The sequence below is a fragment of the Taudactylus pleione genome, unplaced genomic scaffold, assembly GCF_031769625.1.
Source record: "Taudactylus pleione unplaced genomic scaffold, aTauple2 ptg000085l, whole genome shotgun sequence".
NCBI classification, from domain to species: domain Eukaryota; kingdom Metazoa; phylum Chordata; class Amphibia; order Anura; family Myobatrachidae; genus Taudactylus; species Taudactylus pleione.
The window spans coordinates 6,303,587-6,318,506 of NW_028284487.1; the positions used below are offsets into that span (position 1 = coordinate 6,303,587).

The window sequence follows — 14,920 nt, forward strand, 5'->3', positions numbered from 1 at the left end:
ACTGCTTGTCGACAAGACTTGTGTATCCCCTGTGGTGCGAATGATCATCTGAAAACCAGTGTAGATACGTACACATGCACACAACTTTCTGTAGTCCATACTTCCATCAACACACCTTCTCTGAGCTTAGCCCCATACAGGCGTGTTACCCCACTTCAGTGGCAAGCGGAGACGTGTTTGGTTTGTGTATGGCTATGCACTGCCTGTACGCTTGGTTCTTGAGCATGCGCAGTTTGAAAATACACAAAATACACTCCAAAAATGGACTTGCGTACATCCCTGAATCGGCCCTATAGTGTGTACTGTTACATTAGGTTACCCATATGGACATCTGGATAGCTTCCGAATGACACACAAAAACTTTATGCACATTCCTTCCCACTAAGGCACTGCAGTAGTCTCACCATCAGTTCTCCAAACACGGACTCCTGTGTAACTGAACAGTATAACACACTGGGCCTGATTCATCATGGATCGCAATTGCAACCTCGTACGCAGATCAGTCGATTGTGCGTACCGCGCGTGCATGAGTTAGCATTGCAATCGCCTACACAGATACAAAGCCATCGCGGAGTGAGTGACGTCAGCGTTTGGGGGGTGGTGACAGGGGAGTGGTTGGAGAAACACAGGCGTGTCTGTCTGTTTGTACGCCTTTGCATGGGTGTGTATAAATTAGCCACTGCGACGATATACGCAGCTTGTGTACTCACTGCGTGCGGCAAAGTTAGCAATTTCTGAGTAAGGTCAGACCTCCTGTAATTGTGCATGAGGGGCCGATGTTACTCAATGTATACGCAGGATTGCAAGGTATTAAGGATGTGAGAAAGCGGTAGTGGGCGTCTCGTATACTAGCTTTGCGATGCAGTCATTAGCATATTTTCGCAGCATACCTGTGTGTGTAATCACAGCTGAATCAGGCCCTATATGTACTGTGCTCATATGTGATTGTTGCAGGTTGCAATCTACAAATTAAAACCCATGACCAGAAAAATTAGGCAGAAACAAAAGAAGAAACTGACTAAGATCTACTCAATAAAAAGAACATTTTATTGTAGAAAAAAAAATAGAAAATTGTTATCATACAAAAATAAGTTGACAAAATGCTTAATTCTGTCCAGATATAATATTTTATGGCAGTAACAGTACAGTAAATCAAAATAAATAGGATTAGACGTCTACTTTGTAACACAGCTCTGTCCGAACGTGTATGCTATGATCAGTAACTGGCCTATAGGTATCTTACTTATATCTAATAATATAAACTGAAAGATGAATTGTGGAGACTTTCATATGCAGAAAGTAAACCTTCTAAATCCAGTCACTTTGACAAAGATTGTCCAGATGTTGCCACCAAAAGCATCTATTTTCCATCTGCAATTCTATATTTATATTGGAGTGCGTCCACTAATGCACCAGACTCCCACGTCATCAAGTTTCTTATTAAAAATAACTGTAAAACCATCATCTTTGGAGTATTATTTATGCTGTGTAGTAGAGTGCATCTTATACACCTGCGCCAGTCTATTAGACAATGTCTGACAGTTGCATACTATACTGGGAATGGCATCACACAACTTAGCAGTTTTACATTACTCTTCATGTAAAACAAGTTAACAATATCACTAACAGATGTGAGTGTAAAACAGCAAGAGACAAGGGGCTAGATATACTAAAGCTTCTCAAAAAGAAAGCTGGAAGTGTTGCCCAACCAATTAGATTTGAGCTATCATCCTAGTAAATGACAGACAACATCTTCACTTTTCTGTATTAGAAGCTTTAGTAAATCTACCCCAAAAAGTCTAGAATTCCTATCTAATATGTAATCACAAGTATCTGTAGAACACATACCGCAATGCATGGCTGTATTTTCTGCATTAATTGAGTTGGTATAGATATAGACAAACATTTCAATAGGACTCTATGTAAATAGCCCAAACCTGAACAGATCTGGAATCACCCACTTGTATATATTTGTATAGATTTGCACATGGAGTTTAGAGCGGTTCCTTTGCAATACACTTCTGTGTATCTGCCTCTAACACCAGGTCACACTGTGCCGCTGTCTAACCACTGACCTAAGTGGCGTTACACTGAATGTGGAATGCAGAGTGACCTTCAGCTGCCAATGCACTGTACGCACACTAAACAGGTGTAGCCCTGGTGTGACCGGGCAGCGGAATATCCCCCGTCACTTTGAGCTCACACTGTGGAGCATGACTTTCTACTGTATCTTACATCTCTACAAATATAAAATTAGATGACTGCCCCTTCAAAATTCAAAACATTCGTGTTCATCAGCCAACCCTCCATGAACTTTTGTTGTGAAAATGACATTTAAAAGAAAAAATATATTTTACATGTATTTATTCCCTTTAAAATCCTATAAATAATATTTGAAAAGGAGTGAGAGAAAAATAACTAAAATGGTCAGTAATAAAAATGAACTAATTGTATTTACATTATAACAGAATTTTCACATTTTCTCCCTTTATGTCTAGGTAGCCAGGCACAGCTCAAGTCCACAGTTCGCACATCAGACTTGTTAAACAAGTAATAAAACAAACAGAAAAAAATAATTCAGTGTCAGAGCTCAGCCCAAATCTATATTCAATTTGGTCGCAGTGAGATTAGGTAGAACCAGCCATTTATACTGCTTGGGCAGAATGGCTCCATCCTATGCAGAATAATGAATGAGCTTTGAAGATGACTGCGCACATGAGGCTGCAGTCATTATCCAGCGGAATATTCCACCAATCCAGATGGACATCCGAGTGATCATGAACAAATATTAATTAGGCTACAGCTCGTATTGGACCCACACGTGCAGAGAATTTCTACTTATTTGGTCTAAAACGATCAAACTGGAGCCAAAAATCGCTGTGTATGGGGATCTTAATAATCAGAACGTACACATCAATAGTACAGATAACTTATTTTGTGGGTCCATGCTCAAAACATGTATAAGATTAAGGGGCATATGTATCAAAGCTTAATGGGGGCAATTCAATTCAACTCGAATTGAATAGCGCCGGGAGCGAGCTCCCGGAGCTATTCAATTCAGTGCGCTGTGTGGTCGGAGAATGCCAGTAACCGGCATTCTCTGACCAAAGTGCCGGGCGCGCGGCTGTTAGTGCCGCGCTATGCAGAAAAACAGCCGCGCACCCGACATTTTGGACAGATTTCTCTTCGCATCCCCAGGGGGGTGCGAGAAGAAATCCTTAGCGTGCCCAAACAGCACGGTGTATTGAATAGCTGCGGGAGTCCCTCCCGTCGCTATTCAATAGCGCGTTGAATTGAATTCCCCCCGATGTTAATTAAAATTGGGAAATATATATCACCAACCAATCAGCTTCAAACTATCATTTCTTAAACACAGCCTGCAAATTGTAAGTTAGAAGCTGATTGGTTGGTGATATATATCTCACATCAAACTTTGATACATATGCCCCTAAGTCACATTTTGATTTACATCATGCTTTTTGTAAAGTTTCCTATGCAGAATATTTAGTCCTAACTTGTACATGTATAGTCCTATACAGATAAAGCCTTTTTATAAAGGTCTGCAAGAGGATAATTAGTATACAAGTTCCAATATTTTTTGTATAAAAACATTGCATTGAGTATTATTTTCTCTACATAAATACTATTAATAAGAATAGAAGTTTTCCTACAGAGAATACTGTAGCAGCTATGATAAATAATGCAATAAAAAAAAAAAAAAAAGGAAAACTGAAAAAGACTAGCTAAAAGCAGTAAACAATGTAATAAAAGAGCCCAGTGCCTTTAGCAGTTTCTGGGTGCTGGCTCTTGATTGTAGAGCACAAAACGGACATAATATAATACGCAGGATAATAAGTGCATATTAGATGCTTCCAGCTTCATGACTTCGACTTATAAAAGTACTTTGAAGCCAAATGACAATGCTGCTCCAAGCGAGAGACCCAGTGCAAGGAAAAAGGTCATGAGGGCACCCGTTGTTTCACTCTCATGTGGCAATACTTTCCTAGAAAGGAGAGAAGGAAGGTAATTAGTATAAATACTTAATACACAAGGCTATTTCTGAATAATCAATGAAAAATAAAAGCACTTTACAGAGACACAGTATTCCTTTTGTCCATTTTACTACTCACTTGGGCGCCAAGCACATGGGTAGGGATACGAAGTAGCCATTACTGACAGAGAAGAGGATCATGAAGAGTATAAACCAGGCATCATTGTAGAAGAAGGAGGCGAGGTAGTAGTGCTCTTCAATGTTACAGAACATGAAGAGAGGTACAAACAGAAAGCGGCTGGCGGCCATGAGAGGTAGGTATTTACAGTCAGGCCCAGGCTATGGAAAGGAGAGAATGCAGTCAGATATACAGCCTAGAAAACATTTCATAAGTAAGCATACGGTACATTAGCACCCCAGTACAAGCTAAACTGCAATAATGCATCAGAAAGGACATTCTTTGTTCTAGTGTAAAGAAGTTATGATAGGTATTCTATTCTAGCTTGTTCCTTCTGGCGTTAGACACTGCTCTTTGTAGACCCATCATGGGGGAGCTCTAGTGACATAATCAGAAAAAAATGCACATGAATGAAATATTACTGCATATTACTAATACCCCAATGCCTAGATGTAAGAAAGAGGACATTAAAAGGTTGTGCGATCAACATCCAAAGACAACAGGCATAGTGCTAAAATGGATACTAAACAAGTTGCTTGTATGAGGTCATTCTCAGATCAGCCATATTTTGAAAACTAATGATGTCACAAGTGGGTGGGCTCTGTATTTGGAATACATACGAATTACCGCCGGATTTGGTTCAAATCCCGGCAGCGGCAGGCCGACACGGCTGAAAATCTCGATCGTCCGCAGGTAAGTATATTCTAACCTAACCCTAACCTTCCCCCCAGTGCCTAAACCTAACCTCCCCTTCCCCGTCACCTAAACCTAAGTCCTCCGGGGGGGTTGCCTAACCCTTCCTCCCCCTAGCCTAACCCTAACCTCCCGGGGGGTGCCTAACCCTAAGTCCCCCCCGGGAGCCCTAAACCTAACCCCCCCCCGCGCGGCTGTCCGCAGCGGCGCCTGGCATCACTTCGATCGAGATGCCGGGCGCCGGTCTCGGTAAAATGCAGGCATTTAGAATTAGATGCCTGTCATTTAACCCTCGCCGGGATAAAGCAGTCAGGAAGCCGGCTGTCGGGCTTACGTGCGCCGGCTTCCCGTTTGTATACCCTGTATTTTGAGTACAAATGGATGCATTAGGTGATTGCAAAAGACATTTCTTGGCAACACCCACACAACTATAATGTAAATGAAGTATACAAATCAGATGCTGAGGACAAGGAGGTAATGTTAAACACTCACCCACAATGTTTTTAAAGTAATACTACGCCCAATCCAATCCATAATGTTAAACAACAAGAAACAGCATACAGGATTGAAAAACTTACCTAAAATAGAAAAATACAGTGAGCTAGGGATAGATAAAATGTGGTGAGAAAATAAACATTAAAAAGGGATGGATTGTGTAATAAGCAGAGAAAAAGAAAAAAAGCATAGCAAATTCCAACTCACGCCAGCCTTCACTTTCCGTGCTGCTGGCAACTTTTGCTGTGATTGCAGGAAACACTGCGAGCGTTGCCCCAAATGTGAGCACAATTGTCAGAGCCATCACCCAGATCTGGGGAAGAAAATGGGCACATTGAGCCAGAAAACATTTCAGAAATACAGTAATAAAAGGGAGTTAATTATAGTAACAAACATTGACCATATTTTACCATACAAATGTGCGAGTCTATTTGAGTCAAAACCACGGATGAGTGGGCATGTGTAGAAATACTTTACAGTAGGAGCTGTCTCTGTGGTATATGTTGTGACCTTTACCTGTACTAACAAGGTGCATAGACTAAAGAATTTGTTTTATTATCATTACTTTGGGTTTGGAGGAATGTACATGGGGTAGTTTATTACAGCAAGCTATGCACCACAAATTAACTGGAGTCTCTGGGTGGTGATTCAGAGATGTTCGTTCATCCGATGATAAACATACATCCCCGATGGTTAGGGGTCTGTGTCGGTTTATTTCTGTGCATGTGCAGAACGGGTTCTGCGATTGCGCTCGCAGATCCCACCAATCCGTTTGGGGGGCGGAGCGGGTCACCATTCCCGGAAACAGGAGCTTGTCACCCCCGTTTTCTGGGAGGGACAAGGCCAGGGCCTGCGTCGTCGGAAGCAGATTCCTGGCTTCTGAAGTGATCAGCACCCGATCAGGCTGTGAAAAGCTCCAGCTTTTGCAGCCTGACCAAAGGAGCAACAATCGGTCGCAATGGTGCTCGCAAATGCAACACAGAGATTGCTGACACCTCCTTCTGCATTTGCATTAAGATGGAGGGAATTGCAAAGCTGCTTGTGTGTGGCGCTGCAATTCCGTCCATCTCTGAATCAGGCCCTGTGTGTGGTCCTGTACTACATCCATCATAAGTTAATTACAAAGAGATGTTTTTCAAAAATTTCCCCAAAATGGTCGCTGTTATCAAATTATGTAAATAATAGCTATTTAAAACAGATTCAAAAATACAATTTTTAACAAAAAATTTTAAGTTTAAATAACTATTATTTACATTAAAAAAAATGTTTTATATATGCGCTCCATCCTGCCTGTCCCCCTGCTAACACTTTAAAACCATGAAAAGATTTTTTTTTTTTTCTAAATGTCCCCAAAAATTGAAATATATTGTTGGGCTGTTCGATTACTGCTGGCCACAGTGATCGGGACACAGTAAGTGGCATTGGGGGTTTTTAAAATCTCACTAATATAATCACAGTCACTGCTGGCCCCCTCCTGCTTGTTGTGGCTGTGCACTGCCTCAGGCTGTCAGTGAGCACAGGACACAAGCAGTCTCTCTCTCTCTCCACTGTGATACTGCTGCCTATGCACAGCCAGATCGTGGTCGCATCACCACTGGAGCACCAGGGCTCTTACTGCTGAGGAGGCGGCAAGGGACACTAATTGACAGTGCGGCCCATGGCACGCTGTAGCCTGGCCCAATAAGAGACATCCTTCTTCAGAACCATATTGAGGATCCAGGAATCGGTAAAGGAAAATGGCCTTTTGCTGAGAAAGCACAGAAGATTGGCTCTCACTAGACCCAGTCTGGGATGGGATAATTATGCTGATGGAGCTGTGACAAAATGTCCATCGCTTAAGAGTATCCATGGATGACAATACTGATCCGCTGTAGTACAATGTCACAACACGGAGGTGAGGCTAACCACCCTTATTGAGTCCACCTTAAGTAGAGAGTATCGCACTCTTACAACCAAGTGGGCCAGCCAAATGGAAGTCCAGGTTTTAAGCATATCCATGCTTAAGCACAGGTGACTTAAAACAAATTGACTGAGGTACTAATTAACTATCTTGACTCAAGCATTGATATCCTTAAAACCTGGACTGTAATGGTGGAGTTTGAGAAATTCCATTAGTCTCATTAAATGCGAGAACGTTTCTATATCCCAAGTGATGCCAGACTTGGTGCTGCATATGCCCAATCAGTTGTATGGGCTGGCAAATAGACAGGAAACCCCAGTGCATACTGTACTGCACAGGCTATCTTTGTTTCGATAGCAATGCGACAAGGTTACTGAAATCATGGCAACTGGGAGCACTCAATGGGATTGAACTACTACTTGGGCTCAATATTTTGTCCTCCACATATCTCCGTCTTCCTTGTTCTCTCCCTCCCACTTCATCAAGCGATTGATTAATACCACCTCATGGTCATCAGGGTCCCAATTTTCACACAATTTCCTGAGTTGCCTCTTGCCCAGCCCTCTGTAGGACTACTCCATGCCTGCACCTCCCTGAGTTGACTTTCTGCCTGATTGTGCCACTTGTCGCTAGGCAGTGTTATAATGCATTGCGGTGTACCTTATGTGTTATAGTGTGCGTCCCCAGGAATAGTGCCACCAAAGTCTTTACCCAGGACTAGGCAATAACATTGCTGCCACCAAATGTGAGAATAGTGGGTTAATGTTTAGCTCTGTTTGCTCTTCCAGCTTACTGGTTAGCGGATGGGTAAGACATATGGCTTTCCCAACACCTGTGTCCCCCTTTCCCCCCTGAAAATAGTCTTCAGTTTCTAAGGAACCCCACTGTTGCTAAGGAAGTCATGGGTGGAAGGGTCTGTGCAAACAATACATGTAAAAGACCTAGGAGTTAAGAAATAGAAAGATCACCTACAAATAGTTGGTGGTATAATCAGTGCATCCTTACCTTCTGTAATACAGTACAGATAGAGACAGACTGTTTCTCCTCCCCAACACCACCAGCCTCTGCTTCCTTTAGTAGCAGCACAGCTTTCTTCTGTTCTGTAGGATCACCATTTTCCTCTCCTAAGACACATTCAATTATCAGTGCTGTATAAATGTGCAAACAATGTATCTTTAACCAATGGAAAGCTGCCTGTAATCTGTAATGAATAACAATGTACCTTGATGTAACAGCTCAGTCTTTGTCTCCAGCTCATAACTCTTTGAGCTGTTGGATTTCGAGAGATAATACTGTGCAAAATCCTGTTAAAAAAAAAAAAAAAGAAAGTTAAATATAATGAAAATTAGTAGAACCAAAAACTTTATTACATTAAGAATACAAATTTGGAGTCATCATAAATAGAAAACTATTTAAAAAGCACTTAGGAAATGGGAAGTGCATGTCACTTTACGTCCCCTTGGTTTATGGAAATATTCATGCTACAATTATGTGAAAAGGAATTGCTATTTATATATGTGTTAAAGAAATAGGTTATATTATCTATAAGATTTCAAAAATAACATTAAAAAACAAGAAAAAAAAAACCGCCACTTACCAGACGGGAAAGCAGTAGGTAACAAGTGATAGAAATGAAAGTCCCAACGCAGGGTGTGACAAAATAACCCAGGGCTGTGGCCCGATGATCTGCCCCAGCTACAGGAGGTAAGACAGGATAAAAAAGTGGTTACGGAAATACAAGGATTCAGTTGTTTAATAATTCAGACGAGTTTCATAGAAAATGTTTGCAGAAGACTAAGGAGGAAATAGATCAAACCTTCTAAAGAGGAGAAGTTTCCCATAGCAACCAAACAGATTCTGCATATCATTTTATAGAATGTATTAAAGGATAGTTAGTAGCTGATTGGTTGCGATGAACAACTTCTCCACTTTAGAAGGTTTTGGGACATCTTCAACTAAATGTGGAAAACAACAGATTGTGGGGTTTAGGGGAGACAGAGAAGTCCAAGAGTTATACAGAAGGGATCAGTAGGGGTAATAAAGAGGTTTTATACATTATACACATATATGTGATACTGGCGCCTCAAAGTATTTCTGGCCCACCAGCCCTCTGTTTTGTGTGGATGGTCAACACAAATGAAATAAATATCCCATTTTTGTTTGCCGATCGCTATCACTAATCTCACACAGTCCTCCTGTCTTTTAGATCGCCCTAAATACAGGAAAGTCAACCAACTCCTGTGAGAGGAGTGTAGGCATGAAGCTGGGGGGTCAGCTGGGTGGCGCGCACCCGAACAGGGGGCGTGGCCATGAGAAAAGAGGACATGTCTTTAAGATGTGCCTCATTTTGATCACTCTAGGGGGCGTGCCCAGCACTTACGGACATGCTGGGCTGCCCCCAAGCTCTCCCCTCACTGTGAATAGATGCTGTGTGCATGCGCACGGCTTCTATTTTCTGGCAGTGAGCGCTGCACTGCAATTTTTCCTACCAACGGGACACTGCAGCCCGCGGGTGGGGTCAGCGCCCAGCAGGTTGCTTAAGCGGGCGCCACTATAAGGGCAGGGCGTACTCTGCCCTTTTGAAATCAGGCAGGGCAGGGCATGGGGCCCCACTAAACAGCCTGTCAGGAACGCTATATCTCTATATTACCTATCTAATGAACCAAAATCAACTTATCTAGAAATACTCTCAAAATATTATTAAAAAAATAGGGCTAGTGCGGATCTGTCAGCAATTGCACCCCAAATATCAGGTGCAATTTGGGTTCACAAAAAAAGTTGCAACTGTATATATAAAGCTGCAACAATTTTTATATACGTGCAGAGCACCACTAGCATATGGGCTCGGCACGCATCACACTTACACTACACACAAGTTTATAGCCATTTCTTCCCTTTGAAAAATACGCGTTCGCTATTAGGCAACACTGCAACTTCAAATACATTCAAAATAACTGGAAAAAAAAAGAACAGCATTTGCTTAAACAAGCACATAAAAGTATAACATATGCACAAGCAAAAGCACAACAGCTATGCATAGTGATTGTTCTTTTAAAAGCTATTTAATGGTAATTTATGTATGACTCATACTCACAGATCAGCCTGTGCTCATTACTCATCTAACATCCTGAAAATGTATACTGTACACCTACCCTATTTTACTATGACTGGTACAGAGCTTGAAAACTTTGCCCTATTCTGTACATACTGCAAACACAAACATACATACTGTACATGCTATGGGAAAGCTTGACCTCTAGTTACCGTGAGGATGATGCCCTGTGTGATCAGTAGTATTAAGTATCATTTAAAGGTAATTAAGTGAACAAGTCTAACATGCACTGTCCTAACTTGTCCTTACTAAAGTATAATTCCATTTTTGAATAAAACTTGCAGTAAAGTTAATATTTGTCCAAGAAATGTGTCTCAGTTATATTTTATGACCTTCACAAATACCTTTTGTAGGAGCTTCTGAGAATCCCAATAGCAGCTTTTTTTCTGGGGCATATTTATCAAGTATCGTGGTTTTAGACCTGACAATTATCATTTCTTATCGCCACTAATCGCTAAAATGAAATACTGTCGGAATGTACCAATATACACCCACAGGGACAGGGGCTCCGAAAAGGAACCCATGCCTGCAATGTGTCCAGAGTGAGGTGACCGCATTAGCGCCATCTTCTCTCCTCTATCGGCACTCCTGCGCTTGCGCAATCTACTTACCACGCATGTGCGGCATCCAGTGCTGGGGAGGGTTCCGGAGGAAACCACTCCCTGTTACTTTTGCAAAATGAAGCCCATAGGCTACTACAGGATAACGCAATCTGGAGATGGAGTTACCCATCGCGCCAAACTACCTTAGTAAATCTGACAGCTTTAGAAACCTATGGGGGCTGCTGCTGCTGCTGTCGGAAACGGAGGGATCTTCGATTTCTGCTGTGGTCCCTCCATGGTATTATCATGGAATACTTAATATTTGGGGGTACAACCCATAAACTCATACGATCATCTACTCAAAACTCTCCACAAGGGCACCTAACACTTGGTTGCTGACGCCCTGCTGCTTTTTTGAGTGTTTTGATCGCTGCAGCAATGTTTATAAACTATGGGCCTGATTCAGACCCACTCGCGAGCGGCTGTCCGCTCGCAAGTGGGTCGATGTTATGCACTGAGCATGCGCACGAAGGAGGGAGCTCCGTCGTGCGCATGCGCCAGACGCGACGAGCGAAGGAAAGTCCTTCGCTCGTTGTGTCCGATCAAAGGGGGCGTGCTGTCAATGTTGATTGACAGCACGCCCCCTTTGGTGGGCGTGCCGGGGGCGTGCCTCCCTGACGGGGGCGTTCCCACGGGAACGCCTCCCGTCAGAAGCCGGCCCACTGACATCACTAGTGATGTCAGTGGGAGTGATTTTGGCTCTGATAGAGCCAAAATCACTCCGGAGCTTGCGGTTGAAAACCTCAACCGCAGGCTCCGGCTCGCAATTTCGATGGTCGCGATGGTCTCGACCATCGCGGCCATCACAAAGCACGCTCGTATAGCCTGTGGGTGGTGACCCACAGCTATACGAGCGTCCAGGAGGACGCTCCATGAAAATGGAGCCCGGCCCTCATTCAGAGCGTGCGCTCTGCTCAGAGCGTACGGCTCTGAATGAGGGCCCATGTTCTTATTCTGTATTGTCTTGTACTGTAAGTCGCTGTTTTACGAGTTTGCTCATTTGTTACAGTACTTTGTGAGGCGCTGCGGAACCCTTGTGGCGCCATATAAATAAAGGATAATAATAATAAAAACGGATGTTTTCCGGGAATATTCCATAAATATTATTTTATAAATAGGCTCCTATGCAGTTTTATAGGGGGAAAGAGCAGCTTGGGGTAATAAAAGAGCTGTAGGTGCAAAGACCATGGCAGGAAACTATAATTCACATAGTCTAGTGCTGCTACTAGAAGCATGTTTGCAATAAACCCCATATACAAAGAGCAAGATCTCAGCACTGAAACATAAATGCAGCTTTACATCCATTAGGGAACATACGTCTGCAGAGCAAGATTGTCACACGTAAAAGAGCAGAAGTTGGCACAAGAAGGAGGGCGGAGTTGGGTACAGAGGGGGGGTGCTTCCAGCACAATGAAGAGAAGGCATACTGGTACACCTTGTTTTGCGAGAAGTGCTGTAACATGATTTTATTTTGTGGTCACTGTCGTATCCACCTGCAGTTTTAATCAGACTTTTTAATGGGACCTGTTCTGCAGAGAAACAACAATATCAACTGTGTCTAAAGGCAGGAAAACCCGATTTGCCATGTACGTAGCTCAGCCACCAGTCAGCATTATCAATCAGGGCACAAGGAATGTATAACACTTACTGGACATGGAGAGCAGCATAGCCAGAGCAGCGAAGGTACCGGCCATCCCCTGACCACTGAGGAACAAACTGCTGTACTGCTGGGGAAAAAGGGTCAGCAGGCCAAACAAGCTGCCCTGCAGGATAGCACAAAAAGCTGCAATGGGGAACAGGCAGAGAGGAGACACAAAAATTAAATAAGATCAAGAACCTGTCCAGGATGATGCATTATTTACTGCAATATATAGACATGAGGAGTCACCGTGGAGTGTCAAATTTTTGTTTGTTTTGTTTTCCATTCCATCACTAAAGCTGGCCACACACACTGATATTTTACACGATTTGGGCGATTTCGACGACTCGTGACGACAAATTGTGTAAAATATGCCGAAATCACGAGGAAATCGTGAGTCCCCACTCACGATCACGATGCGCTTCCCCGCTGGTCGCACATCGCATCGTCAGATCTGCCGTGCTGTAGGGCAGATCTGACAATCTAGGAAAGCAATGCACTGTGAAAGTCTGGATGCAGGAGACATCGTATGAAGATTGGACACCAACTCGTGTGCAGATCGTGTGCAGAGCTGCCGGGGAGAGATTTTCAAGGGAAATCGTACACATCGGCTCATCGTGAGCACATCGCTATATGTGTGGGCACCTTAAGAACTGTTCACAATATATACATACATTAGGGACAGTGGAATATTTGACAATTTACAACACAATATAAATAATAAAAACCTCTTTAGTTTCCACAAAGTATAATGCACACTGATTAGTTAAAGACCATGGGGTCTTGTAATATGCAGTGATAAGACTGCATACCTGTTGTCCCAATTTAGCAATAAAACATAGTTGAGCATTATAGGTGTGGAGAAGTAAGGGTAAACTTGCCAGCTTTACACCCTGTGATACTAATTCCCCCATATCTGCACGGACCGGCTGATGCAGGCAGGTAGAGATTCCTGATCTTAATGAAAATACATAATTCAAAAAGTGATCAATACATAGGTATACTCTGCACATGAAACACATAAGAAACATAATTACCATTGATAAACCAAATAGTAGCCATTGTCAGATCGAAGAAGGTCTGAGCAGCCATCTCAACTTTAACCAGGACAGCAGTGAAAATAAAGAGTGCCAGGATCGCCAACATACTGCCCGCTATGCGCACTTTTTCAGGGATGCTAGGGAAGAAAAATAGACCGTCAAACTGTATTTTTTCCAACAGCATTTATGGCGGTTGTCGAAGCAATAAAGCCCTAAAGACATGACAACTTTTAAATAATGACAGAGGTATAAGCACAAAAATAAACATAAAATATAAGCCAAAGTGATGGAAAAGATGATAAGCGATAACACAGATATCGCTGCAGCTCTACACACTCCAAAGAGAGCTTTTATCTATTCCAGTGTATGTATCCCCACAATAAGAGGTCCGCTATTCTACTGTCTAAAATAAGCTGTACTATATGATTTAGTGCCCCAGTATCAGCATGCACAATTAGATTGTATATGCAAAGGAAACTGAAGCACTCTGGGTGTTTAACTATACATGTGTATTAATGCTGTATATAATCATGTAAGATGTCTGTCAGATAGATTGGGGGGGGTGGGAGCTAGGGAAGAGAGAGACAAGAAGAGAGAGACGGAGGACGAGTGAGAGGGAAAAGAGTGGAGACGGATGACGGGAACGGAGGGGGAAAAACATGAAATGCAGTCACATCAGCTTGGGACCTGGGGAATGACAGGTCCAAAATACAAGTATAATATGCTGGTATTTTGTACCATAATATGCCAGGTTGCTAGCTATTATGCCCAGTCATGCCAGGGTTTAATGTTCCCCTTCCCCGTCTCTCTCTACCTATCTTATCCACCCCCCCCCCTCTGTTTCTTCCGTTTTTCCCTGTATCCCTTTCTCTCCCCAAATCGCTCTGTCAGTCTGTTCCATCTCTATTTTGCTCTATCCCTTCTGTTACCTCTCCCCCTCTGTCACAGTTACCATTTTACTTTCTTTCCTGTAAACAGTAGATATAAAGAATAGTTCATAAAGTGTCACACAAACGATGGACAGAAAAGATTTAACATAAATAGAAAACAGTGGTCACCCATTCTGTGGGGGACAATGCACAATGGTATGTCCCAAAGCCACCCCTTCGGAGGGGCACGCTCAGAAAATGATGGGGCATAATACCTTAACAGCAAACACTAGTATCCTTGGCTACAACAAAAACAAAACATGTATGCACAGTGGGCCCTGTGGCTTCCTGTCATAGCTGGTCAGCCAGCTATGATGGAGAGAAATGCTTACAAACACCTT

General features: G+C 42.8%; 1 protein-coding gene across 1 annotated transcript in view; it reads right to left on the minus strand.

The window, feature by feature from the left end:
• Positions 1-1,060: 1,060 nt before the first annotated feature.
• The window catches only part of SLC29A2 (solute carrier family 29 member 2), a 38,644-nt gene continuing 24,784 nt past the window's right edge, over positions 1,061-14,920 (minus strand). Inside the window, exons 5-13 of the mRNA XM_088468333.1 lie at positions 13,648-13,787; positions 12,620-12,754; positions 8,855-8,952; positions 8,480-8,561; positions 8,263-8,381; positions 5,565-5,670; positions 5,355-5,440; positions 4,131-4,330; positions 1,061-4,003 (exon numbers count right to left, since the gene is read on the minus strand). Of these exons, the coding sequence (XP_088324459.1) occupies positions 3,892-4,003; positions 4,131-4,330; positions 5,355-5,440; positions 5,565-5,670; positions 8,263-8,381; positions 8,480-8,561; positions 8,855-8,952; positions 12,620-12,754; positions 13,648-13,787 (1,078 nt within the window). The 3' untranslated portion in view covers positions 1,061-3,891. The remainder of the gene's footprint in view (positions 4,004-4,130; positions 4,331-5,354; positions 5,441-5,564; positions 5,671-8,262; positions 8,382-8,479; positions 8,562-8,854; positions 8,953-12,619; positions 12,755-13,647; positions 13,788-14,920) is intronic.